Source organism: Quercus lobata, chromosome 4 (genome assembly GCF_001633185.2).
Source record: "Quercus lobata isolate SW786 chromosome 4, ValleyOak3.0 Primary Assembly, whole genome shotgun sequence".
Taxonomy (NCBI): Eukaryota; Viridiplantae; Streptophyta; class Magnoliopsida; order Fagales; family Fagaceae; genus Quercus; species Quercus lobata.
In genome coordinates this window covers 42799257-42825394 of record NC_044907.1, presented here as the reverse complement: position 1 = coordinate 42825394, position 26138 = coordinate 42799257, and the positions used below count along the sequence as shown (strand labels likewise).

At 34.0% G+C, this 26138-nt stretch overlaps 2 protein-coding genes across 2 annotated transcripts; both read right to left on the bottom strand.

Annotated features, from left to right (window-relative positions):
- Nucleotides 1-566: 566 nt before the first annotated feature.
- LOC115985236 lies at nt 567-2479 on the bottom strand. The gene is made up of 3 exons (XM_031108204.1): nt 2182-2479; nt 1185-1585; nt 567-1103 (listed from the first exon to the last, which is right to left on the bottom strand). The coding sequence occupies exons 1-3, from the start codon at nt 2477-2479 to the stop codon at nt 567-569; spliced, it is 1236 nt and encodes a 411-aa protein (XP_030964064.1).
- Nucleotides 2480-16443: 13964 nt separating this feature from the next.
- LOC115985235 (receptor-like protein 15) lies at nt 16444-21502 on the bottom strand. Its single transcript, XM_031108203.1, has 7 exons — nt 21121-21502; nt 20840-20983; nt 20334-20489; nt 20075-20149; nt 19811-19957; nt 18680-18826; nt 16444-18593 (listed from the first exon to the last, which is right to left on the bottom strand). The coding sequence occupies exons 1-7, from the start codon at nt 21500-21502 to the stop codon at nt 16444-16446; spliced, it is 3201 nt and encodes a 1066-aa protein (XP_030964063.1).
- Between the last annotated feature and the right edge of the window lie 4636 nt (nt 21503-26138).

Below are 26138 nucleotides of genomic sequence, written 5' to 3'. Positions count from 1 at the left end.
TAAAGTGGACGGATCACCCCCTAACGGGTAATAATTTTACAAGTCCACAAAGTGGACGGATCACCCCTAACGGTGAATAATTTTACAAGTCCATGGACGGATCACCCCTAACGTGAATAATTTTACAAGTCCATAAAATGGACGGAATAGCCGCCGCAAAGCGGACGGATCACCCGAAACGGGGAATAATCTTACAAGTCCATAAAGTGGACGGTATAGCCGCCACAAAGTGGACGGATCACCCAAAACGGTGAATAATTTTATAAATCTGTAAAGTGGACGGATAATATTTCCTATCCATAAAGTGGACGGGTCCGATTAGAAGTGAGCAAAGCTTTTTAAAGTGAACGGATCAACAGACCGGTTTGTCCAAATTAACATACAAATAGACGGAGAGAAAAATCCTTAACGGATACAAATACTTTACCAGCAACAAAAATATGCGTAAACATATATATTGAAAGAAAAACATTGTTCGGTGCAAAAGCTGAGTTAAAACAAACCGTCTTCAAAGTACAGAAAACATATAAATAAGAGGACGGATCCTCCTCAAAATTTACAAGAAATTAATCTGCTTTATTGGGGTCGGCAACAGGAACCTCAGTCGGCACAGCGGACTCTCCGTCACCCTGAGCTGTTTCGTCTCCGAAAAGGTCCTCCGTATTGTCTGAGGCGACGGGCAGAGCAGATGTCTGATCTTGATCACTGACGGATATCATGGACACGTCCAGATCTGGGTAGGCCTTTTTTATCTGACGGAGTGCATCGTCGAAGCCTTGAAGGAACGATCCCCCCAGCTCCTTCAACAATGCCTCAGAGTCGCGATACTCGTTGACGGCATCATCCTTGGCCTGACGGAGTTTCTTCTTCAAGTCCTTTACTTCATCTTCCTTTCCCTTCAAGGCCTTCCCAGCTTCTTCCGTCCTCTGTTCGAACTCTTTCCTGGTCTTCTCAGACAGTTCAAACTTCTGCTCCATTGTGGACTTCCACTTATACAGTTGGCTAAGCTCCTCCTCCGTCTGCCCAGCCTTTGTCCGTACACGCTCCAGAGCCGCTTCACGGTTGAGGCAGCGATCCATCAAGCCCTTCATCATAACCAAGGACTGAAATAGACAAAATTAAAGTGTTAAATAGAAAACTAAGAGTGGACGGGCATACAATGACGGATAAAAAAAAACGGTTACCTGTCCAACGGCGAATAAACCCGTCTCCCCCATTGCCTCCGTCGAATGATTCCCCAGATCCTCGTAATCCTCTGCGGAAATTATCGACGAAAGTTTCTCCAAGGCATACTTCGAGTCGTCACGGAGAAGGGAAGGGGGCTTCTCCTCGTTGACGGGTGGGGCATGCATTAAGCCCTTACCGGTTCCATGTTTGGCTGGGGTGACGGTCTTAACACCCTCAGCCATCAAGCCCACAACGGGTTCCAATGAAACCTTCGGCTGCTTGTATGGACGGTCAGACTTTGGCGGCTGCTTCCTCTTAGCCGACGACCCCGGCATCTTAGGAACCACAACTTCACCCGTCTTCTTTTGCTCGACGGCTAGTGATTTTATCATCGCCCTTCTCTTTGCGTCGTCCATTTCTGCAAATACAGGACGGATTAAGATTTTTACTCAAATTAAAAGCTAAATTCAAGAGTAAAAGTTGACGGACTCACGTTTGTGTATTCTTTCGTCGTATGCAATGGCCTCGCGAGTAGGTTCTGGACCGTCACAATACCAGTGTATTGTTTTTGGGTTCACTAACTTGGCCCAGGTCCTTTCTTCCGGCTTAGTTTTTCTGCAAATCTCTTCAAGGAAACTGAATTCCTCAAGGCTAACTTGCGGGCGCCGTCTACCTACAGAGAAAGACGATCAGAATATACACATAAAAATGGACGGATATGAAAAGCAGAACAAAACTAAGACGGGTGCATACGCAATTGATTTATCACTGCCCAGGTTGTGTCAACGGGCAGGTACTCCGTCTCCCCTGGATGGTTCATCCATCTGTTACCCTCCAGGAAGAAGTAACGACTCTTCCAGTCTCTATTTGAGTCTGGGGTCTCAAAGATCACCTTCAACAAGGGGCTCCGACTAGCAAAACTATACATCCCCCTTGACCTAGAAATCTCGTCTGGACGGTAGCAGTGAAGAAATTCACGGACCGTCAGTCTCCTCTCTCCGTTCAACCATGCACCATAGAGAATCTCCATGGCTATGAAGACTCTCCAGGCGTTAGGAGATATCTGTGTGACGGACAACCCTAGGTAGTGCAAAAGTTCCCTATGAAGTGTAGAGAGCGGGAACCGAAGTCCTGCCTTCAACGCCTGCTCGTATATTCCGACACCTTCTACCCCTTCATAGTAACACTTCTCCGACACATGGGGCAGACGGATGGAAACGTAGTCCGGGATTTGGAAGTTAGTTCTAAAAGTGCTGAAATGTTTCTCCCTGATGACGGATGTGAACTTATGCACTGTCCACTCTGGCAACATGATGAACTTCCTCAGTCCATCAGCACCTACAACGGACTCCAGTGCTTGATTCCCGTCGTCATCAGAACCCTCTATTTCAACTATCTCCACATCCTCATCTGTAGAGGACGAAGAGGAGGCGGACGGACTCCTATCTTCGCCGGGGCTCTCTTGGTCTTTATGACCGGACGGGTATACATTCTCGTATTCCGTCCCGTCACGAACCACCGACTGGTTACTTGACGCACTAGACATTTCCTACAATTGACGATAAAACCTAAGACTGACGGGTTTGAAATCATTGACGGGTATAGTAAGCCTAACAACAATGCATGGACGGAAATGTAACTTGATTATGTATTGAAGTAAATACTTACCACACTTGGCGGATTAGGGGTGACGGTTGTTATAATCGGTAGATTCTCGTCCACGACGGAGTGCTCTGACAAGGTTGACGGCTTCGCTCTGACAGTCGATTTCTTGTTAAAAATTGTGAAAATGGAAGTAAGGCGCCTTATATATATATAGGAGATGCACGGAAGACGAAGCGACGCTTCGATCCTATACAACGGCCACTCAGAGATTGACACGTGGCAGGCTCAATAAATGTTGACAACCTGTCAGGGCACATCAACAAATTGTACCCTTCATGTAACCGTCAACTTGATGAATCTTCTTTTGACGGGTTGATCCGCCTGGAACCGTCATCCTATATTGCATGTATCCGTCAATCAGTCTAATCTTTCTTGGTCTCACGGATACCTTTCCGTCATAAAAATACCCGTCATGCCCCTACGTTAGGATCGTCACCCCATTGATCCTTTGACCCAAAAAACAGACGGATCATTGGGGTGAAGGGGGCAACTGAAGATGATAAAATATAGAGCCTGTTGGGCCTACCTTAATGGGCCTGACGGATTGGGACTGTTGGACCTGTGTAAAGATGGTCCCATGCGCTGTGAAAGCCCATCGCTGACAGACGCAGTATGGGCCCATGATCCGAAATCTCTATCGCCTAGAAAAACACTAAGATCCAAAAAGGGAAATCGTTGCTCACCACATTTTGGAGAATTGGTATCAGAGTCCCACATTGGAAAGATCTGGAGGTCAAGAAGAAAAGCCTACTCCCCACCACTATAGTCCCACATTGGAAAGATCTGGAGGTCAAGAAGAAAAGCCACCTCTCCACCACTATAAAAGGACTGACATTCTCGGAAATCGGGGTAAGATGAATTGACCCTCTCTTGCGCTCTAAAAGGTAAAACGACGAATTCTGACTTGACCTTCGGAGAGTGTTAGGCCGGCACCACACCGGTGCTCTCTAAAGGTTTTCTTCGATTGTTCTTGTCGTGCAGGTTCGCTTTGAGTCGCGAGTACGGTATGATCTATTGGTGACAATTTTCAACGTCATCATGGATATAGATAGGAAAATCATCAGAATGCACCAATGACCATTGTCATGAGGAACCGAATGGCATAATATCGTGGGTTTCTCCAATAAGACCAATTTTGCTTCCAAAAGCAAGCTTTACATTGAGTCACAAAGGATTGGGAATATTTGGTGGGGAAGTAAAGGTCATTCGATCCTGGTGCTGGCATGCTTAGCTCTTTGATGAGTTCTTGATTCCTCTTGTAGACAGAATCAATGTAGAAAAAACTTAGTATGATTGAAAATGAAATTAAAAATTGTAAGAGGAAATAAGGGGCTAGAATTTTTTGAGAAATTCTAATGTTCTCCTTACTTGTACAGTTCAGAATTGGCATAAATTTCTGCAAAATCCACATCAAGTTGAGCCTCAACTGCAGGAGAACTGATTTCTAGCATCCATGTTGCAGGATTATATCCATCTTTGATCTTAGAAACATTTGGGATAGCCTACAATTGTCATATATTAGTTTGTGACTAAAATTCTGAAGAGTTACTGCATTGATATCCTGCAGTGGCTATAGGCATTAGTTTTTGATAACAACCTCAAAGAGTTACTGCTATAAATTGTTAATGATTCTCTAAGCATTTTGAAAAACAAGTGCCATTCACCTCAAAGTATTCTACAAGCTTGTGAGAATGGTGACCGGGGGGTCAGTATAAATGACTTGTCCACCTCTCTTCATCAACAGCAGCTGTGGGCAATTTGATATATTTAGAAGTGTTATGGGGCTATAGGACTGTCAAGATACACAGGTCTCAATTGCAAAAATGTTGATATTGATCTATCCCATATACCTCATTGAAAGCTTCAAAAATGTCTATGCTTGGCTGGTGAATTGTGCAGACAACAGTTCTCCTTGTATCCACTGTGTTTCTCACTGTACGCATTACAATTGTTGCAACTCTAGCATCAAGGCCTGACATCAATCATCTATAAATATGATGGAGGGATTAGTAACCAATTCTACAGCTATTGTGAGTCTCTCTGTTCAGTTGACAGACCATTTACTCCTGGAAGACCAACTATAGAATTCCTCAATGGATTTAGCTCAACCAAGTCCATGACTTCCACAACAAACATCTATATCACCATTGGAGAAACTCTTAGTTCCTAAACATATATGGTGAATGGACAATTGGAAGCTATACATATTATGAGTTACATATATACTATTAATAGACAGTAGTCATTCATGTCAAGAAACAAAGTTCGGATAGGTTAAGAAACTCCAATTTTGTTCTTGTCTTGACACTAAAATATTGTAAGCTGAATTTAGATAAAGAAAAATAAAATAAATCTATCTGGCAGAAATGCATCGTGCAAATGGCTCCAAGTTGTACAAATAATGAATTTGTGAAGTTGTTTTCTACCCACTTAACCTATAAATAAATATATGGGCACAGCCCAAAATAGTGCCGGCTCAACATACTAAGCAAGTGAGGCGATCTCCTAAGGACTTTCTTCAACTCCTTCGCTCTTCATTTCCTGATGAAGAAATTAGTGTTCAGCATCTAGATTTGAAAACTTGAAGGACTAAACTTTTGAATTGGAAAGTATTACAAGATTTTAGCTTCATGTGACACATAATATTATGAGCCTAATTATTAGGACAACACTCACTATAGAGTCGTTCGTTCTGATGTAGTATTTGAAATATCTTGACAACTTAAGTTGATGAGCACCTTCTAGACATTCAGGATATCACTATCATACAACTAATAGTCTAGCAGTCCACTTATGATGCACTCTAGGAAGAATGACACAAAGAATTAGAAAAAGAAGTGTTTCTCAATGTTTTTACTCAGTCTAGTAATTGTGTAACTCTCATGGGCATTTATAATGAAATACCGCTAATAGAAAATTCCATCCCATTCTTACTGACACTAGGCTTCCTTTTATTCACAATTTTCTACTTTTCCATGCTTAAATTTCAATGCAACACTTTATGAAATCATACACATTCAAGTTATGATATCCAGTAATAAATCTTGAAGACACAATTTATTGCCTAGTTTGCACTAAGATGAGGGAATGAAATTCATGCAGCCTAAGCCAAAAACCATTGGATAGGTATTCTTTAGATGGAAGAGAGTACAGAGTTCACCTTTAGTGAAAATTTTGCTGATTTGACAGTAATTCTAACTTGTGCTGCTTTTATTGTGTTTGATTGGGAGAATGAAGGAGGAAGGAAGAGAGGTTTGATTAATATGAAGTTGTATACATATCATTCTCTCACCATATTGACAAGTGCCAACTTAACATGAAGTTGCATTCAATTAAAGTATTCCCTACCTTATACAAATAGCTTCGTTCTAAACCGCATGGATGGATTATCCTCAAATGTGAATGAAAAACATTATTCTTAAATAGATTGAATGGACCAAAGTGAACCAAAACGGACCAAAGGGACCGAAGTGGACTGGAAGAACCGACTTGGACTGAAGTGGACCATAATGGACCGAAATAGTTTTTTTTTTTTTTTTTTTTTAAATTGTTTTGGAGTACCACGTCAATTGTAGAAAGTATGATGTTCTCAATTGTTTACAAAAGAAGCATGCTCTTTTACGAAAGAAAAGGAAATATGCTCACCTCATTTTACATATTAAAAATTGAAATTCTTTCGCATGATAATCCGAAATTATTGTCTCAAGATTTAATTAAAAAATAAAAAGTTAGAAAAACTAGAAGATGGACCCATCGAATTCTATTACCAGTTTAGAGATTGCATAAGCAAGCACTTCTTAGGAGACTGTTTCTCTTCCTCTGATTCTAATTTTCCTAGTTTTCCATTGTTTGGTGTGCTTTATTTTTGCTTTGATTCTGAAAATCTTGAGCATAAAACTTATTTTTCAAAATCACATGTGTTTTGCATTCTACATTGATAGTCATGTTTTCCCTCTGAACTTGTTGATTTTGAGCTGGGATCAAGTCTGGGGACTCTTTCTCATTTGGTGATCAAAATCAATAGCTAGCATCTTATGGGAACTTCACTTTACTTTGTAGCCTCTCATTTGACTACAAGTTTTATTTGTCAAGTTCAAAGTAGATTAAAATGCTTGATTTGGAGAATCCATATATTTTGCATGATCCAGACCCCAAGGAAATGTGAATTAATTGAAGAGTTTGCCAAAGAAGAGCAAGGGGAATATAATTAATAAGTGTGATACTGCTGGAGCATCTGGGTAACATGTAGACCAGAGATAGCTTCATTGTCTGCATTTGTAGCTTTTATTTTGTGTTTAAGGAGGTTAATTTCACCTTTGAAATCTAATGCAATATTTTCACGTGCATTCTGTGGCATCCTCTACTATGCATGGGGATCAGATTTTTAAAGACGTCTTCAGTTGTAGACTTGGCGGTGAAGATGTCAAGGTTTGCTGCCTGTATCAGTTGTTTTTATTCACTAAACGATTTTTCTGTGGTGTTAAAGGCTAAGAAATATAAGCAGGCATGTTCAGGGGTTAGGCCAAGTTTTGTACATTTTAACTGAAAAGTTTTCCTTCAAATCTAGTTGAAATTCCAACTCATTTTGTGACTGTTTTATAAGACTGTATATACATGTTGTAAGGGCATAGTTTGATCCACGATAAAAAATGACTCGGACAATGGCCCAATAAGCCCACCACAATAGATTTGTTAGAGAGTGGGTTGGATATTGAACACTCAATAAGTTAAAGGTTAATCACAATGAGATAGGGAGCAAATGAAATGACTAGGGCAACAAATTATAAAGAAAAAAGACTCCTCGATCAAGCCCGAGGAATATCTATTTTATATACGTATGTCTTTCTCACTTATACAAATATTTCAGTTCTTGGTCACAAAGTCCTCTCTTTTTTCCTTTTTTTTTTTTTATCCAATCCCCCACATATGGATCTTAATTTTTCTTTTGTATCTAAACACAAATCATCTTAATCTTACACTTGGAGGGCTGAGATTGCATTCCTAGGACATCTATCTCATTCGGAACATACTAGTAAGCTTTTACCCTACAATCTTAGCTGTTCATGGTCATTTTGTCATTAATGCAGCCAAAGGAATGGTTGTCCTGTATTTAATGCGGAAGGGATGTCTTCTACACCCTTTTTCCTTCATCTTTCTCATATTTTGTGCCGAGTCTACTTTCTTCCCTTTTTGATGTTTTAAATTCATGCACCTCACACAGCTAGTACTCATCCTTGAGGTCTGAGGTGTACCCTCGGAAATAATCTTGGCTACCCGTTTAAATCGGACTCAGGATCCTCGTCCTCACACATGTATATTAAAAAAAAACATAATTAATAAAATTATTTAAATAAATCACATATTATTATTTTTGAAAACAATCACATGATTATTTACTAAATCATGTAACTAAAATTAAAAGAATACCTTTTTTTTTTTTTTTTTTTTGGTTAAGAAGAGAAATAAAGTATACATGGAGACAAAACAAAAGACTTGGCTATACACAGTATTTTGTCTTCACACCGTGGGCTCTTGCTAGCGCATTTTCCACCTGATAAGCGTCCGGCTTCACTTCCATTAAATGTATAGAGTACACTATAGTGTAGGGCCTTGGGAAAAAAAAATTTTGTCTTAATTAGTTGCACAACAATTTCATCATCTATTTTTCTCAAAAAAAAAAAAAAAAAAAAATCATCATCCACTTTATCATAATTTTTGCCAAGCCTAGCTAGTGTAAACATTATTTGCATTTGGAGCTTTTCTTTTGTTGCTAATGTACACAGTATGGAGTCAGTACTTGGAGCAATTTTAATAGTGTCGGCTCTATACTATATAAGTAATTGAGGCGGTCGTTTAGAGCCCAAGTAAATAAATGGCCCCCAAATTTTAACCAATATGATTATTTTTATTATTGTAATAGTATCAATTAAATACAAATATTAGCCAATAAATAAAATAACATTTTTATATCAAACGAAAAACAAGAAAAAGAAGAGAGAAAGAAATACTTCATCAACAACACTTTTCAAAATAATTTTACAACAAATCTTATGTCGCATGTTATTACAAGCTGTTATTGATTATAACAAAAAAATAATTTCAATGGTGGGTTCAAATTAGAATTTAGAACTAGTAACAACATAACACCTAGGATTTGATGTAGCACTTCTCAAAAAAAAAAAAAAAACAATATGCAAAAAAATTCACAACATTTTTCATAGTAGTTTAGTTAGCAAAGTTTTACTAGTTCTTATCTAGGTCCACTACTAACATTACTCTCTTACTTACAATTATCGATCCATATTTGGCAGGGGCGGCTCCACTTGGAGCCCAGGGGGTTCAAATGAACCCCATGGATTGAACCAAAAAAAAAAAATGATTATAATATTTTTTATTTTATTTTTCCTGTTTTGACACTTAAAATAAAAATTTGAATACCCTAACCTTAAATCCAATTGAAATAAACTTAAATATAAACATCTTAACAATTGTAAAACTTTATGTATTAAAGATTTTTTTTTTTTTTTTGGTGATGTCAATATATTTAATTATCTTTTGTTTAACATTTTGTATAATTTATGTTTCTTATTGAACCCCCTATAAAATAATCCTGGAGCCGCCACTGATATTTGGTGCCAAGATTTTCTTGCAATTGAAATTTCAATTGCTTTGGGATTTGTATTTTGTGGGTTACTTATAAGTGGGAGAAAAAAGATTAAGATACAGCCCGATAACTTACTACGAACACAAACTCCAATTTGAGTTGGAATGGACCAAAATAGACTAGAATGGCCCGTAATTTTATTCGAAGGAGAAAGGGGGGTTTCTCATTCCAGTTTGTGTTCCGGAAAGGTATTGACAATATTGGTAGGAACCCAATTGGCTATATGACTAGTCATTTAATTTGTGAAGGAATCTGACTCCAAAGCAACGTGAATTGAAAGAGCATGCCACAGAAGAGCAAGCGGAATATGATTAGCATATCATTTCAGACAGAGAACATTAAAAATCTTGCATCCAGAATATCCAAGTTGTTATTGTAAATATTGTTTGTTATTCTTTACTACTAAAATTGATGTATGCATGTTAATTGTAAAGTCAGTCTATCATTTTTTAGTATCACATCTTTTTGATTTTAGAAATGATGAACAAGAAATTTATCATTTTGCTTCATTGTTTATTACTCTTCGTTTTTACTTGGTTCAAAAAAAAAAAAAAAAGGGCCGGTAACTTGGTTGATATAAGAATGTTTAAAAATTGATCCTCAAAATAAAAATAAAAAATGTTTAAAAACCTGTCCATTTTTTGTACACGTTTAGTAGGCCGTGGTGAACCTCAATACTTGTAATATCCAATAAACCACATGTATCGGCTAATACTACCATTGATGAGAGAGGAATTTAATTATGATACCAAAATGACCATAATTGGTGCTAAACAACATTTATGGAATTCAAAAATTGTTCACACCATAATTGTAGTATTGTACACATTATCCTGTCTTTGCTTCGTGGCCTCTTGCTAATGCATTTGCCACCTGATAAGTGGTCCATATTCACTTGCTCCATTAAATGCAGAGTACCTGCACCATAAGTTCTACAACGATTTCATCATACACTCAATCATAATTCTTACAAAGCAAATGTCCAGAGTTTGGTTTGCTGAGTACCTGATAAGTGGAAACATTATCTGCATTTGTAGCTTTGCTGTTTTTGCTAATGTACACAGTTTGGTTTAAGGATGGGATGATGATGATGTATTGTAAGCATTGTCAGCATTTGTAGCTTCTTTTTTTTTTTTTTTTTTAGGATGTTTTACTTGTCCTCAGTGTCATCGAGAATGGGAAAACGTGCATTTATCTGAAATTACACGCAATCATTAACGTAAATCTGAAAGAGATCAATTGAATTGCACTTGAAAAAAAAAAAAAAAAAAAAAAAAAAAGATCATCAATTTAATTGTTTCTCACTTTTCTATGGATTTTTCATAATGACTCTTTGGAAAATACTTTTTTTTGTAACATAAAAGGAATGATAATTGACAGAATTTAAGTTATTAATTCGTGATTATAGGTTGGCATTTTTTGCCTTTTCAATTGGTTTTTGGCTTCTCTCATATATATATTCATGTAAATTAATTATAACTAGTCTGTCCTCGTGCATGGTTCTACTCACTTGTATTTCTGTTAAATCATTTTTTATTTTATTTTATTTTATTTTATTTATAGAACATTTGAATCAAATTTAAAAGCTGACTTTTTAAAAAGTCATCAACAATTGTAGACATAATTTTTTGAACCTTCTTCTGGACGTGCTAATTGCAGTTATAAGTTTTGGGTTCTAGGGAAATTCAGGTGAAGTTGACGTGGGGGTCATCTGCTGGTGAAGTTGATGCCAGTGTGAAACTTTTTGCAGTTTATTCCGTGTACTACACATGAATCTCAGTGATTTTATTAGGAATTGATATTAAGTGGTTTCTTCACTTCCATTTGTTTCTTTTTTTTTTTTTTTTTACTGGTTTGTTATATTAGAGATAAATAGTTCATGGTTTTTCTAAGTATTTAATCCCACTTAATTTTTTTTCCCGCAGCCTAAGTATATCTGCAAGTCATGCAAAGGAAGGCGAGTTTTATTTCTTTTTTTATTTTAGGATTTATTAAAAATTATTTTTTTTATTTTTTTATTTTTTTTGGCTATGGTGATTGCGTTGCTAAAATTTCGTGCTGTTTTCTTATCCTAGCTTGGTGTAGAATAAATTCCTCTGCTACAAAGTCTAATGCACGATCTTATCAATTCAGGCCATAAAATTTGTATATGGTTTGTTAGGATATAGTAGAGTAGGCATTTGGGAATGAAATGGATGGGTTTTCAGGCTTTTTATTTTATAATTACAGGTCTGTTTGCATCAGGTAGCAAATATCAGATTTCGTTTCTTAAGCTTTAAGAAGAAAAGAAAAATAACCGGTTTTATAGGTTTTGTATATGCTAGTTTTTATCGGTGCTTGACTCTCCTCCTTTGCCACTTGCAGGAGTAGATATAATGATGATACCACAAAGGCGAGTAGAAGTGGTGGAGCAGATCCTGATGGAAATCAACCTGGTAATCTTTATGTTGTCATTAAGGTATGCAGTATGCAGCAATATTGAATGGAACTCAAGTTTCTCAAACTCGAATCCAGCCCAAACTCGAGTTCTAAAAACAATCTAACTTACAAAATAGTTTCATCGGTGTCCTGCTTTCCTAAAATTTTTCTAAAATCATGTTATCTGGCAAATTTGCCTCTCACAGGAGATGTAGTCCTCAAGGTTTGTTTAATGTTTGTATATGATTAGTGCTTGTGCAATGGGAAAATTTCATTTATGACATCTGTTTTCTTTGTTGAGCTTCTATCATTTCATTTGGAATTTAAACATGCAACTCATGCGACTTGATTATTGGACTTGACCCCCACATGGGGTGGTAACTGGGTCAATTATTAATGAGATTTGGTTTGTTTGTTGAGGTTCTTTCATATCCCCCCTTTGTTGGGACTGTGAAAACCAGAGCCAAATACCATCTCTCTATCCCTCCATGTCATTCCTATGGGGTTGGCTTTTGGCCTAAGATTACCGGCTTCTTGTAGAGGTTCTTTCTTATTCTAGTTCTCTATAGTATCATGATTTAACTAATTTCTGGTATTCAGGTTCACTCCGGCACCCAGCCTGGTCAGAAGGTAGTTTTGAAGAAGAAAGGTTGGTGAACTAGACATGCTCACTATGTTCATTTATAGAAAATTTTGTGTGATAAATGATTCTATTTTGGTTTTCTACTTGCGTCCTTCTCTCTATTGAGAATAGTGTGTGACATAATTGGTCCTTTTATATTTTAGCCTCTTTGTTCCTTGTATCAATAATCCCCCAAAATTTCAATCAAAGCAACTTCCTCAGCTTGTGTCATTATGGTCTTTTCCTACTGCCATGACTTATTCTTTTTCTTTTTTAAAGTAAGAAATCAACATGAAATTTTGACAAAAGGATATCCTTTATGACTAACGTTAAGAGTCCATATGAGTCGTGTCAGATATGCAATTTGTTGTTGATCATCATTTTAATGTAGGATTTGATGATTATACCCTAGTTAAGCAAGTAATTAGGTGTAATATCATTAATTTTTATTACTTATAAAAAAAAAAAATTTATTTTTCTGTAAAGATTCTAAAAATCTTGAGTAAAAACTTTTTTCTCAAAATTGTGTGTTTTCCCTATGACTTTCATTGTTTTTCTTCCAAGGATCAAGACGAGGAACTCTTATTCATTTGGTGATCAAGATGTGCACCTCAATGTCAGCATTCCATCGTAGGTTTCCTTGTTCTTAGCATTGTTATTGCAGGGTTTTTCACCCTCCAGACTTATTTTTATGGTTCAGTTCAATCGAGTGTGTGGACTACAAAATGTGTTTGCAACCTCTCATTTTCATAGTAGATTAAAATGCTTGATTAGTGTAGGAATTTGACCCCTAGGTGATGTGAATTGATTGAAGAGGTTGCCAAAGAAGAGCAAGGGGAGTATGAAAAGCGTGCTACTGCTGGAGCATCTAGGTAAAAATGTATACGAAAAAACACTTTATTTCTTTGCTAATTCATAGAAAGTCAAGCTTAGTAAAAAAGGATAAAGGCAACTGAAGGAAAAGCATCAATTGTTTAAAGACCCACCCACTCTATATGTTTTGTAGGAGTGACTCTGGGTAGTTTTTGTCCGAGTCTTTTTCTTTTTTTGGAGAGCGTGGGGTGGTTTGTTAAGCTAGGGTATGTAATTTTTTCCTTATAAATTACAATGGTAGGTATTATTTAGGGTGACCAAATTTGATCACTTGCATCCAACATATCGAAGTTGTTATTGTACATATTATTTATTTTTCTTTAGTATTTTCCATTGCCAAGAACATCAAGTCAGTTTACCTGTCATTTTTGTATTATGTTATGACTAACGTCACATGGAATAAATTTTAGAGTTGGCTATATAGATGGTTATATAAGCTTTTAGAAAGTTAAACATTATTCAATTGGTTTTTTCTCATGCTATCAGGTTTGACAAGTGCTTGTTTATGCAATAGGATTGGATGTGCCCTTATTCTGGTTTTGAACATTGTGAATTCATGAGCATGTTAAATGCAGTTTGGCAGAGTTCATTGTTTGGATGTAACGGCTACAACACCTACTAAAAAAATTAACATGATTACATATTTTAAAAATATAATCGTTGAATTGCATGTTTTTTATATTCTTAAAGCACGTCCAATCTTATGTCAATTGAATGTTATTTATTATTTGATCCATAAACTTATATTTTATGCATAATTTTATATTAGAAAAACTTGAAATTTAATTATTCGTTAATAATATAGCTATTGATTTTTAATTTTCTAAAAATTTTACAAGAGTGAAGGACATAGGAAGAAAATGTAATCTATCGTAGGATTTGTCAAAGACTCAATATTCACATCTATATATAATAATAAGTAAAACTAAGAGAAAATCCAATTAGATTTCAAATTGAAATTCAATTAAAGTCTAATTTTGCGCTATGTATCTCATCTAATCTAAGTTTTTAAACTTTTGTACCAAGTGAGTTAATTCAATGTAAAAATTGGATTTCAATTAGAGTTTAATTTTGCAACATGTGTTCTATCTAATCTAAGTTTTTTAATTTTTGTACCAAATGAGTTAATTTAGTGTAAAAAACGAGAAGTCCAATATAAGTAAACTATAAAACATAATTTTTTAATGATTTTATATTTATGACCCCCCCCCTTTTTTTTTTGTAGAACTAAAAACAATTCAAGTCTATAAGTCATCTATATATATATATATATATATATATAAGTAAAACTGAAAAAAAAAAAATTCAATTAGATTTCAAATTATAATTCAATTAGAGTTTAATTTTGCATCACGTATCTCATCTAATCAAAATTTTAAATTTTTTTTGAACCAAGTGAGTTAGTTTAGTGTAAAAATTGGATTTCAATTAGAATTCTATATATATAAAAATAGGTAAAACTGAGAGAAAATCCAATTAAATTTCAAATTGAAATTCAATTAAAGTCTAATTTTGCGCCACGTTTCTCATCTAATCTAAATTTTCAAATTTTTGTGCCAAGTGAGTTAATTCAATGTAAAAATTGGATTTCAATTAAAGTTTAATTTTGTGACATGTGTTCCATCTAATTTAAGTTTTTTAATTTTTGTACCAAATGAGTTAATTTAGTATAAAAAATGAGGAGTCCAATATAAGTAAACCATAAAAACATAATTTTTGAAGGATTTTATATTTATGAGCCTTTTTTTTTTTTTTTTTGGTAGAACCAAAAATAATTCAAGTTTGTAAGTCATCTATATATATATATATATATATATATGTATGTATGTATATTAATAGGTAAAACTGAGAAAAAATTCAATTAGATTTCAAATTGAAATTCAATTAGAGTCTAATTTTGTACCACATGTCCCATTTAACCAAATTTTTTAAAATTTTTTGAACCAAGTTAGTTAGTTTAGTATAAAAATTGGGTTTTAATTAGAGTTTAATTTTATGGCACATGTCCCATCTAATTGAAGTTTTTTAATTTTTGTGCCAAATGAGTTAATTTAGAGTAGAAAATGAGGAGTCTAATATAAAAAAAATATAAAAAACATGATCATATATCTAACACTATATATAAAATTAGAGGAAGAAAGAGTTTGAATGATTTTATATTTGTGAGCCTTTTGTTTTTTTTATAACTAAAAACAATTCAAATTTATAAGTCATATATATATATATATATATATATGTGTAAAGTTTAGAGAAAATCTAATTAGATTCTTCAATTGAAGTCCAATTTTGCGTCATGTGTTCTAAATTATTTATTTTTCAAGAGAGTTTTATTTCTTAATTTTGGAATCAAATGTGGGATCATATCATAAATATCCATTCAAGTGAATTATTGTGTACAAAAATCAAAAAGTCTAGAATTAATAAACATAAAAATATTTTAAAAAATGAACAATTTACATTTTCTACCTAATAATATTCTTACAAGACTTTTTAAATTGTTAAAAAAATATATATAAGAATGACTATCAATAATATTTTAATTATATATGTAAGAATTATACTTTGCACCTTAATGTGTATCTTTTAAGTATATCCATGTATATGCATGAAGTTACAAGCTAGTTTAATAAAAAGACATTGAGTGGAATTGTTTCCATTTGTTTGGAGCCAAAATTTTTCCAAGAAAAAGAGAGTTAACAAATTTTTTTGAAAGAATTCTCAAGATTTACGATTTCCTTGCCATTACCTACCACTTCATGGCTAGTCTCCTAGCCCCTCGGGGAAGGTTCATTTCTCTATCTTTGCACAACTCGCTTGTTCAACTAAAGCAAACAATAAAAAAACACAATCTTAATCCATTAAAATTACACATCAAATACAAATTGCACACCATAATATTAAGATTCAATCTTTGGAATCAAAATCCAGCGAGAAGAGGCACACATACATATAATCATTAAAATGCAAGGCTATGCAAGCATAAAATTGAACAACTTATGGTGATGAAACACCACAAAACAGGAGCAATGCAAGGCTATGCACTCTTGAAATTGAACAACTTGCGGTAATGAATCACAACAAAACAATAGCAAGTGTCAATACACACTTCAATGAGGTTAAACCACGCCCTACGCCAATATGGATTTATGTAGAGTACTGCAACAATTCCCAACAAGACTGTTATGTAAACCACCGCAAAGCTTATGTAGAAGACACCCATGTCCATCAAACTATCACCTTCTTCCCCGTCATTATCCACTGGAGTTGTAAACGGTGGTCTGATTCTGGTGCAACCATTCTGTAATGGAGGTCCACACAAGAGAGGGTTCCCCTCATAACTGTTTTCATCAAAAGTAATGAATTGATTTTTTCTGTCCGGTGTTGCACCTGATAAGTTGTTGTGTGCCACACTAAAGACTGCTAGAGAGGTCATTTCAGTCAATTGAGGTGGAATTTTACCCTTCAAATTGTTGTAGGAAAGATCCAGACTTTCTATTTGCTTTAGATTTGAGAATGTTACAGGGATTGATCCGGATAGATTGTTGTGTGACAAGTTCAATGCACGAATGCTGCTGTTTATCCTACCGAGTTCCAGTGGGATATTACCTTCTAGATTGTTGCACGAGAGGTCAATTCCAAACATGTACTCGAGGATGTAACCCTTGTAGGTGTAAGTTCTACTTTTTGTTGCAAACTGTACTTCTTCTTCAGCATTCACAGATGGATCAAACATAAATATGCCATAGTATAGAGCTTCAATAATTGTTGAATATAGTGACAAACTACTTGAATAAGTTTCCCTTGAATATAAACCTCCGAAGGAATTATCCTGGGTGGATGCATCAAAAGTAATGTTACTCAAGCAATGAGGTATCGGACCTGAAAATTTATTGTAGGAAAGATCCAAAATGTTTAAGCGTTGCAAAAGGCATAATTGAACTGGAATTTGATCTCCTAAATGATTTCCTTTCAAGAGGAGAATTCTCAATGATGAGAGGCTGCCAATCCAATTGGGAATGTTGCCAGTTAGAAGGTTATCTCGAAGATTCAGTGCAAATAGATTGGAGTTGTTCTGGAAAGCACTTGGAATTGGACCGCTCAAGAAATTTTTATTTAATTGAAAAAAGTTGATACTTGAGGAATTGAAGCAAGATGGAATATAGCCAAACAGATTGTTGTCAGAAAGGTCAAGAAATGTGAGATGAACGAGTTTGCATAACTCGATTGGAATAGGACCTTCAAGATGATTTTTTGCCATGAAAATGTCCTCTAAAGATGAAATGTTCCCAATCCATGTTGGAAGTATGCCTGAGAAATGATTGTTGTCCAAATATAAATAATGTAGATTAGTCAAATTAAAATTGGTAGGAAATATTTGACCACTGAAGCTATTTTTTGATAATATGAGAAATTCTAGTCGGTAGCAACCCATTATGAAATGCATTGGTATTGTTCCTGAAAAATGATTCTCAGACAAGTCTAGACCGGTTAAGAAAACCAAATTCCCAAAAGAAGTAGGAATATTGCCTTCAAATTCATTTCTAGACATATTTAAAAATTTCAAATTTGGAAAAATTAAACCAAGGTTTGTGGGAATTGGACCATGTAAGTAATTATCTGAAATATCTATGATAAAAATGTTGGGATGAATATCATATGGTACTATGAAAGGCCCTCTGAAAGAGTTATTTTTTAGATCAAAAGCCTCCAATCTTGTATTGTTCTCTAATAACCAGTTAGGGAACTGCCCAACCAACTTGTTGTGAGAGAGATTAATTACTCGCAAATCATATTGGTATTGAAGAAATCTGGGAGGTGTGCTATTGTGAATGTTAAATGAACATTTAGACAAACTGAAAACCTTTAATTGAAAGGTTGGAATCCAAGTAAGAGAATCAGTTTCCAAAGCTAAGATATTGTTATCACCAACTAGGATCTTAAGATTTGAGAGGTTGAAAAGGAAGGAAAATGTGGACGGGATCAAGAACTTGTTATCTGAGAAAGAAAGATACACAAGTGACGACAAACTTGATAGTGGAGACTGGGCAATGTTCCCATTGAAGTGATTATAAGAGAGATCCAATACTTGGAGTGATGTCAAGTTTGCCATACATGAAGGTAGTCTCCCTTCAAAATTATTGCCGCTGAGGTATATCTCTTGGATTTTCTTAAGTTCACACCAACCTGTATAATGTGATAATTAGTTATTATGTTCTACCATTGTAATTATTCAAAGCAATATCATTGTGAAAAAAAAAAAAAAAACCTACCTAGGTCAGGTAGGTTGCCATTCAATCCACAGTCTTTCACTGCCAATACCTTAAGAGAAGTCATAACTCCAATTTTTTGAAGAAGACTTTTATCAATCGATGAATTATCCAACTTCAACTGCTCAAGGTTGTTTAGTTTGCTTAACTCTAAAACAGAAGCAAAAATCTTAAATTAGTACTAATTGCTCAAAATTATTAGGATACCACACAAAAGTGTTAAAGTAGCGAAGACCACTTCCACAACTAAGATTCTTTGAAAGAAAGTAATTTTATTTTATCTAATAATAATTTTATAGACTACCATGTAATGTGGCAGTCTATATACTTTCATATTTTAGAATTTAATTCAAATTATGAAATTAATTTATTTCAACTAGAGATAATGCTTTTTCTTGAAGATCTCAGTCTTATTTTAAGATTAGTGTCGTTAAACCTTTTTTCCCCTTTTTGTCTAAATCATTTCTTTTTTGTTGTTGCTACAATTATTTCCAATTTAGGTAAATTCCTTTTTACACAAATCATATCAAAACCAATTTTTTTTATTTGATAAGAAATTATTTTTATGATCAATTTATAATACTAATTAAGTATTATAATTTTTTACGAATGAACTTCAATTATTTACAAGCCATTAGAATAATAGCAAATGTATTTTTTTAGATTAATATAGTTTAGAATATGAATCTATTGTAATATTGTTGTGAGGCTCTTAGAGTTTGGATTTTGTTTGCATTACTCTAGTCCTGTGCAACATCGCTGGAGAAAAACTTTATTCGTGGTTACTAAAGTTGAAATATAGAACAAGTTTGAATTGCTAGCTTTGGACAATGTAGAACAACCTTGAAGCTCCTATGTGATTATTGGTTTAGACCAAGAAAAGTATTCTAAAAAAACTGATATTAAAATCTCCACTGCGTGGTCTTTGTTTTTAACATTTTGAATACAAAATTTAACAAGATGAAAATAAATTATGATACTTGTGAAAGACAATAAGTTTAGTCTCATTGAATTTCAAGAAATTTGATTATCAATATTTAGAATAAGGTTTTTATAGAGCTTTTTTACTATTATGCCAGTGATGAAAATAAAAACGCAAAACAACATCACATTGATGTCAATGGCATAACTTACCTTTAGTAGTAAATGATCCCACCATATTGTTATATGAGAGATCTAATATCTTCAATGATGGGAAGGCAGTTAATGACTCAAGAACTCGGGCACTGAAATCATTCAGACTCAAGTCTAGGTGTTGCAGCTTAGTTAAGATGTTTGAATCTATAGGGCAAAATAAAATATCTCAAAAACATCGACATGATAATTTCATTTGACATACCATACAAAAGAAGTATTTAATTTTAATCCATGAACATATATTTGTACAAACTATTATACCTTTTGTTGTCACGAAGTCAGTGATCTTGTTATTAGACAAGTAGAGCTCCTCCAAGTTGCTAAATGCTTTAAATTCTATAATAATAAAAATTACATAAAAAACTATGAGGAAAAAAGGAACTTCAGTTGCATAAATAGTTTTCATTTAAAATAGAAAAAGGATGAAATTTAGTTGCATAAATATCAATGATTGATAGGTGGGAAATAAGAAATGTTACATGCTCAATAATCTTCCTTTGCAAATTAATGAGAGTTTTACCTTTGATATGAATTGTTCCATTCAAATTGTTGTTACTCAAATCTAGTTCCTTGAGCGACATAATACCACTTAAGGATTGCAGAATGCTGTGATTGAAATTATTAACATCCAAGTGAAGCACCTCCAACTTGCTCAACAAAGAGAATCTATCAAAACCTGCAATTTAGATTATTCAATTTGCATGTCTGTGACTTTATATTCCCACAAAACAATACAAAATGAATCTTAACATGCAACTAATTTGTGGTCTACATTTATTTTTAAAGAAAAGGTAAAAAAGAAAAAAAATAATTCCAAACAATTTACTTTGGTCAAATAGATTAATTGGAGGAGGGAAACCAAAATGTTTACACACTCAAGAATTAAGCACTCATTCATCTTACATTGGATGAGAATTTTACCCGAAAGGCTTACCTTGGATGGGGATTGGTCCAAAATGTTTACACACTCAAGAATTAAGCACTCTTCCTTTGCAAATTAATGAGAATTTTACCCGAAAGGCTTACCTTCACCATTCAAATTGTTGTCCCCCAAATGTAGTTCCTTGAGGGAAGCAATTCCACTCAAGGATGAAAGAATACTGTTATTGAAATAATTACCATCCAAGTAAAGCACCTTCAACTTGCTCAACGAAGAGAATCTTTCAAAACCTGTGATTTAGATTTATATGCTTCAATTTGTGTGTCCACAACTATATATTCCCACAAAAAAATATAAAATGATTCCTAACTCAAATGATGTAATAGAAAAAAAAAATTAGCATATCAACAAATTATAAACTTGGTACCTTCATTTGGGACCCATCCAAAAATGTAATTATAACTCAAATCGAGGTGCTGGAGCTCTTCAAAGGGAAGAAATAGAGAGGCATTGAAGTACCAACCTCCCCCACTTTCTCCATTCCAATAAATCGTATTATTAAGAGCAAGTTTGATTACACGGCCAGTAGTGATGTCACACTTGACTTTTTCCCACTCACAGCAATCACTCTCTTTGTCGGCTAAGTCCCAAGGTGTAAAATGATATTCAAAAGTGTAGTTGATGGTGGAAGCTTTGTATTGCAAGAGAGCAATTCTCTCTTCCTCCCAGCAACCAAAGCACCCATTCATACCAAAATGAACCAAAACTAACACCACAAGCCACCAACAAAAATGTCCCAGCAACTCCATTACTTTTTCTTTTTCTGATTTTCAATCACAATAAGTCTGACAAAGTTTTTGTCCAACTCTCAGTTATTATGATTCCAAATGATCTTGAGTTTAAATAAGCCACCAGCACCTTACATATATAGTGTTACCAAAGAGCATCAAATTGACTTTGCTAGCTATTAATGATGTTTTTCCTATTTCGTATCTAATACGTTCCTATGAAATATTTCTTTATTTCATAGTGATGACTAGTTCATACTTCATATCATAAATATTAGGGCCATAATATTATATGCTTTGCATTATTTGAGGAGACCTAGAGCCAATAAAAGGCCAAAGACTCCCTATCAAAAAAATAAAATAAAATATAAGGCCAAAGACTTGGCGTCAATTGTCCTTTCTTAACTTGAATCATGTGCCTTTTGATAAATGTTTCACACTAAATACTAATCTATGTTTAAAATATTTTCACAATAAATTTTAAATATTGGATAGTTTAAGAATGTAATTTTAGTAATGAGTTCAAATTAGAATCAGCTGTCACAACTTACTATCTAGAATTTGTTATAATTTGTTGTGAAAATGTTGCAGATGTAGCACTTATCATATCACTAGTATTATAAATTTTGCATTATTTTTTATTTTTTATTTATTTTGAAGAACAAATTGTGCATTATTTGAGATAAGATAGATTGTGATAATTGAAGACTTGGTGTCAATTGCCCTTTCTTATCTCATATCCAATACCTTCTTAAAAAAGTGTTTCATTGTAAATACTAATCTATATCACTAATATTATAAACTTTGCAATATTTTGAGAGATAGCCTAGACCATGACAGTTGAACACTTCGCGCTACCGTATCTTTCCACACACCACCATGAGAAGTTTTTTTTTTTTTTTTTTTTTTCTTGGTTCAAAATGTTGTTAAATAATTATAATTCAATTTGAAAGAATAAAATATGAAAAAATTATTTTATATGACAGTCTCAAGGAACACTCCTCTCATATTTGATGGTCCCACCTAAAAGACCCATATTCTATAGGAGCAACGCACCATAACACATTCTCAATTTCTCATAACATAATTTTTTCCATGCATGGGTCACTCACATTGTGCATCTCCCTCAAAAGTAAATAAAACGTAGATTTTCAACATTTAAAATGGCTAGCAAACCAGCCTAGCCTAATATGAATATATGGTTATGTGACTACGTTTATGTGTGTGAGAAAGAGTGGTGCTGCAAGCTCTAGTGCAAATAAAATATGGTGTTCTTTATTCTTTGTGAGAGAGAACTAAGGGTGTATTTGGGGTTTTGGAATTGTGAGAGTGCATGCATACTACTATTGTAATCTCCTTATTTTATAGTGGGAATTTTCTCTATTGTGGTCTATTCATGTAGGCAAATTGTCAAACCACATAATTCTTTGTCTAATTTTTTTCTGCTTTCTTTAATCTTGTGTAAATGATTTATTTTCACAGCACTTTTCTTTCTATTATAATTTGGGAATTTGGACCTACACAAAAAGACCTAAACTTAACACAAAGCCAAAGACTTTGCCGTCAATGGTGCATTCTAAATTTTTAATCTAGTACTTTCTTAGAAAATATTATTTTGATGACTAACCCATACCTCTTGTATTATTCTGTTTACATTATTTGAATAGACCTAAAATCAAGAAGAGGCCAAAGATTTAGGCCTTAATGGTACTTTCCCAATTCATCTTTGGCAGATTCTTGGAAAATGTTTGGTAGGGATGCCTAGCCCATACCATTTTATGAGTTTTGCTGCATTTGCATTATTAGAGATGATTTAGACTCAACAAAAGGCCTAAGATTTGGCATCAATTGTGCTTCACCAAGTCAACTCGTATTTAGTGCCTTCTTAAAAAGTATTTTAAAATGAACACTAGTTAATAACACTGATATTATGAGATTTGATTCAAGAAGACAACATACTCAAAGAAGAGGCTAGAGACTTTGGCATCAATAGTGCTTACGTAGAAAATATTTTGTAATAATGACTAGCTCATAATATTGGTATTATGAGCTTTGCATTATTTGAGAATACCTAAAGTCCTAAACTCAAGAGGATGCCAAAAACTTTGGTGTCAATGGTGTTTTTGTAATATGAATGTAATACGTTCTTTGCAAAATGCTTCATAGTGATTGGCGTCAATCGATTACACAGCTAGTAGTGATGTTGCACTTGACACCTTCCCACTCACAGCAATCACTCTCTTTGTCTGTTGAGTCCCAAGGTGTAAAATAATGTTCATCCATTATTTGAGATGACCTGGACTAAGACTTCGCTATGATGACAATGTTTTCTAAATGAAAAAGGTGCAAGAAGATAATTTATTTTCTTTTGATGAGTAAATACTTTGATTGAGGTAAGTAAACCTTACTGATATAGTTTCACACGATGAAATTTGACTTTTGTTTCATCTCGTAATATTGTTGCACTCTTTTACAAAAATTTACCAAATTCCTAGATTCGTGAGAGAAAAAAAAATAGAAGAAAAATAAGACACTTATTTATTTATTTATTTTTTTTTTCATCTAATTCATTCACATTTTCCTCTCTATCTTAGCTTTTGTCTAATCCATTCAACAAGCATAAAAGCCGCATCCACTACTAATACAAAGGTAGGCAAGGATAGAGCTAGAATTTTGAGTTAGGAAGGCAAAGTGTAAGAAAAGAAAATTATAAAATTCCAATTAATCAAATATCCATTTCCTTTTAACAAACTAATAACAAAGACAAAGACACAACAATATTGTTATGTATGTAATACACTACAAGGCACAAAATGCCGTTGTTTCTTACTACATTATTATAATGAAATAAATGTAAAATTATAAGAAAAAGAGGCCAATATTTTTGTAAAAGGGGGCCAAATATAAAATTGTGGAGAATATACTTTTTCTCTTTCTGTCTGGCCCCTTTGGACCCCACCTAGCTTCATCCCTATACAAAGGAGCTTTCTCATATCATATTTGTGATGACCAAGACTTTCTTTCTCCTTTTTTCTTTCTTTTTTATGTGAGAAACATGATGACCAAGACTAAGTGTCCGTTTGGGAACAATTTATCCAATTTTTTGTTGAAAATTTTTTGTTGAAAGTGTGTTAAAATATACTTGTACCTTAAAATTTTTTGAAAAAGTGAGAAAAAATATGAGATTTTAAAAAGTTGTACATAAAATCTAAAAATTAAAAACTAATACAAAAAGTTGATGTCAAACAAACTCTAAAACTCCGCACCGTGTTATCTTTCCACCCACTACAATGGCAAACTTTTCTACTAAATAGAGAAGATGCAAGAAGATATTTTCTTTTCTTTTAATGAATGAATACTTTCATTGAGGGAATAAAAAACAACCAATGGCCTTGTGGATACACTTTTATGAAAGAGATTTGACTTTAGGTTGATTTCAATATCATTTCATAGTGTTTTTGCTTGTGTTTCAAGATGTAAAATTATCATTATCTATGTATTTGATCATGAAAGCTTTGAGTTGTAAAAGAGCTATTCTATCTGCTCCCATCAACCAAAGCACCCATTAAAATTTAATTGAACAAAAATTAACACCACTAAAAAGCCAAAACATCTCAACTCATCTAATTTTTCTTTTCTTGAATTTCCGTGACAAAAATAAGACAAAGTTTTCTCCAAACGAAGTGGTCTTTAGTTAAAATAGCCACAAGCATGTTACATATATACTTGTATTAAACGGTCCACGTTATAGTATTGCAGTTAGTCTAAGAATTAATGCAAAGCATGTTCTTTGTAGTGATCATTATTCACTTACTTCCGTTATTTGTTTCTGTTGGGAAGATAATATCATGAAAAGCCATTAATTGAGCATTTAATATAACATATAGAGACATTACCAGATGATGTCATATTTGCATAAATAATAACATTTTATCAGTTGAGAGGTCAAGGAGGACTATGTCAGTAGCCCTCCTAATAGGCCTAATAATTTCTCCTCAATAAGAAGCTAAAGACTTTGTCAATGTATTCAATACTTTCTTCATAGATAATGTTTAGTGATGACTAACCTATGCCCTTGGTATTATGAGCATTGCATTATATGAGAATACCTGAAATCAAGAAGATGCTAGAGATTTATGGTGTGTTTGGATTGAGGGTGATGGTGAGGGAGAGGGAATGGAGGAGAGTAGAGTAGAGTTAACAAAAAATTAGGCTAATTTCTTGCTAATCCTATTCTACTCCCTTCTACTCCCCCTCTCTCATCTTCAATCCAAACGGGCTCTTAAGCATAAATAGTGCTAATATATTGTAATAATAATGCAAAGCGCGTTTCCAAGAGTGAGTCCTTGATGAGATGATGTGTTAGTATTTCAAGGACTCTAAACATTCTATCATTTTCCTCTCTATCTCTTAATTAATTACACACTTGTTTGTTTTTTTGGAAAGATATTCTTCATTCAACAGGCAAAAAAGTTGCATCCACCACTAGTAATATACGAGTTTTGCATTATTTAGGAAGACCTAAACAGCTAAACTTAACAAAGAAGCCAAGGACTTGTTAAAAGTTACATCCACTAGTGTCTCCTGATATAATGGCCCTTTCCTAGATCGTATCTCATGCTTTTTTTTCCAAAGTTTACATTATTTAAGGAGACCC

Bases quoted from the DNA above. Each gene is read 5' to 3' on its own strand.
- LOC115985236 (XM_031108204.1), bottom strand. From the start codon at position 2,479: ATGTTGCCAGAGTGGACAGTGCATAAGTTCACATCCGTCATCAGGGAG. The intron at 1,586-2,181 runs GTGCATGGTTGA...CTGTATTTGCAG, and splicing joins AGCCATGGAGATTCTCTATG to AAATGGACGACGCAAAGAGA. The intron at 1,104-1,184 runs GTAACCGTTTTT...TGTCTATTTCAG, and splicing joins GTTTATTCGCCGTTGGACAG to TCCTTGGTTATGATGAAGGG.
- LOC115985235 (XM_031108203.1), bottom strand. From the start codon at position 21,502: ATGGAGTTGCTGGGACATTTTTGTTGGTGGCTTGTGGTGTTAGTTTTG. The intron at 19,958-20,074 runs GTATAATAGTTT...TTTGCCCTATAG, and splicing joins TGACTTCGTGACAACAAAAG to ATTCAAACATCTTAACTAAG. The intron at 18,827-19,810 runs GTAAGTTATGCC...CTTCTGTTTTAG, and splicing joins GGGATCATTTACTACTAAAG to AGTTAAGCAAACTAAACAAC.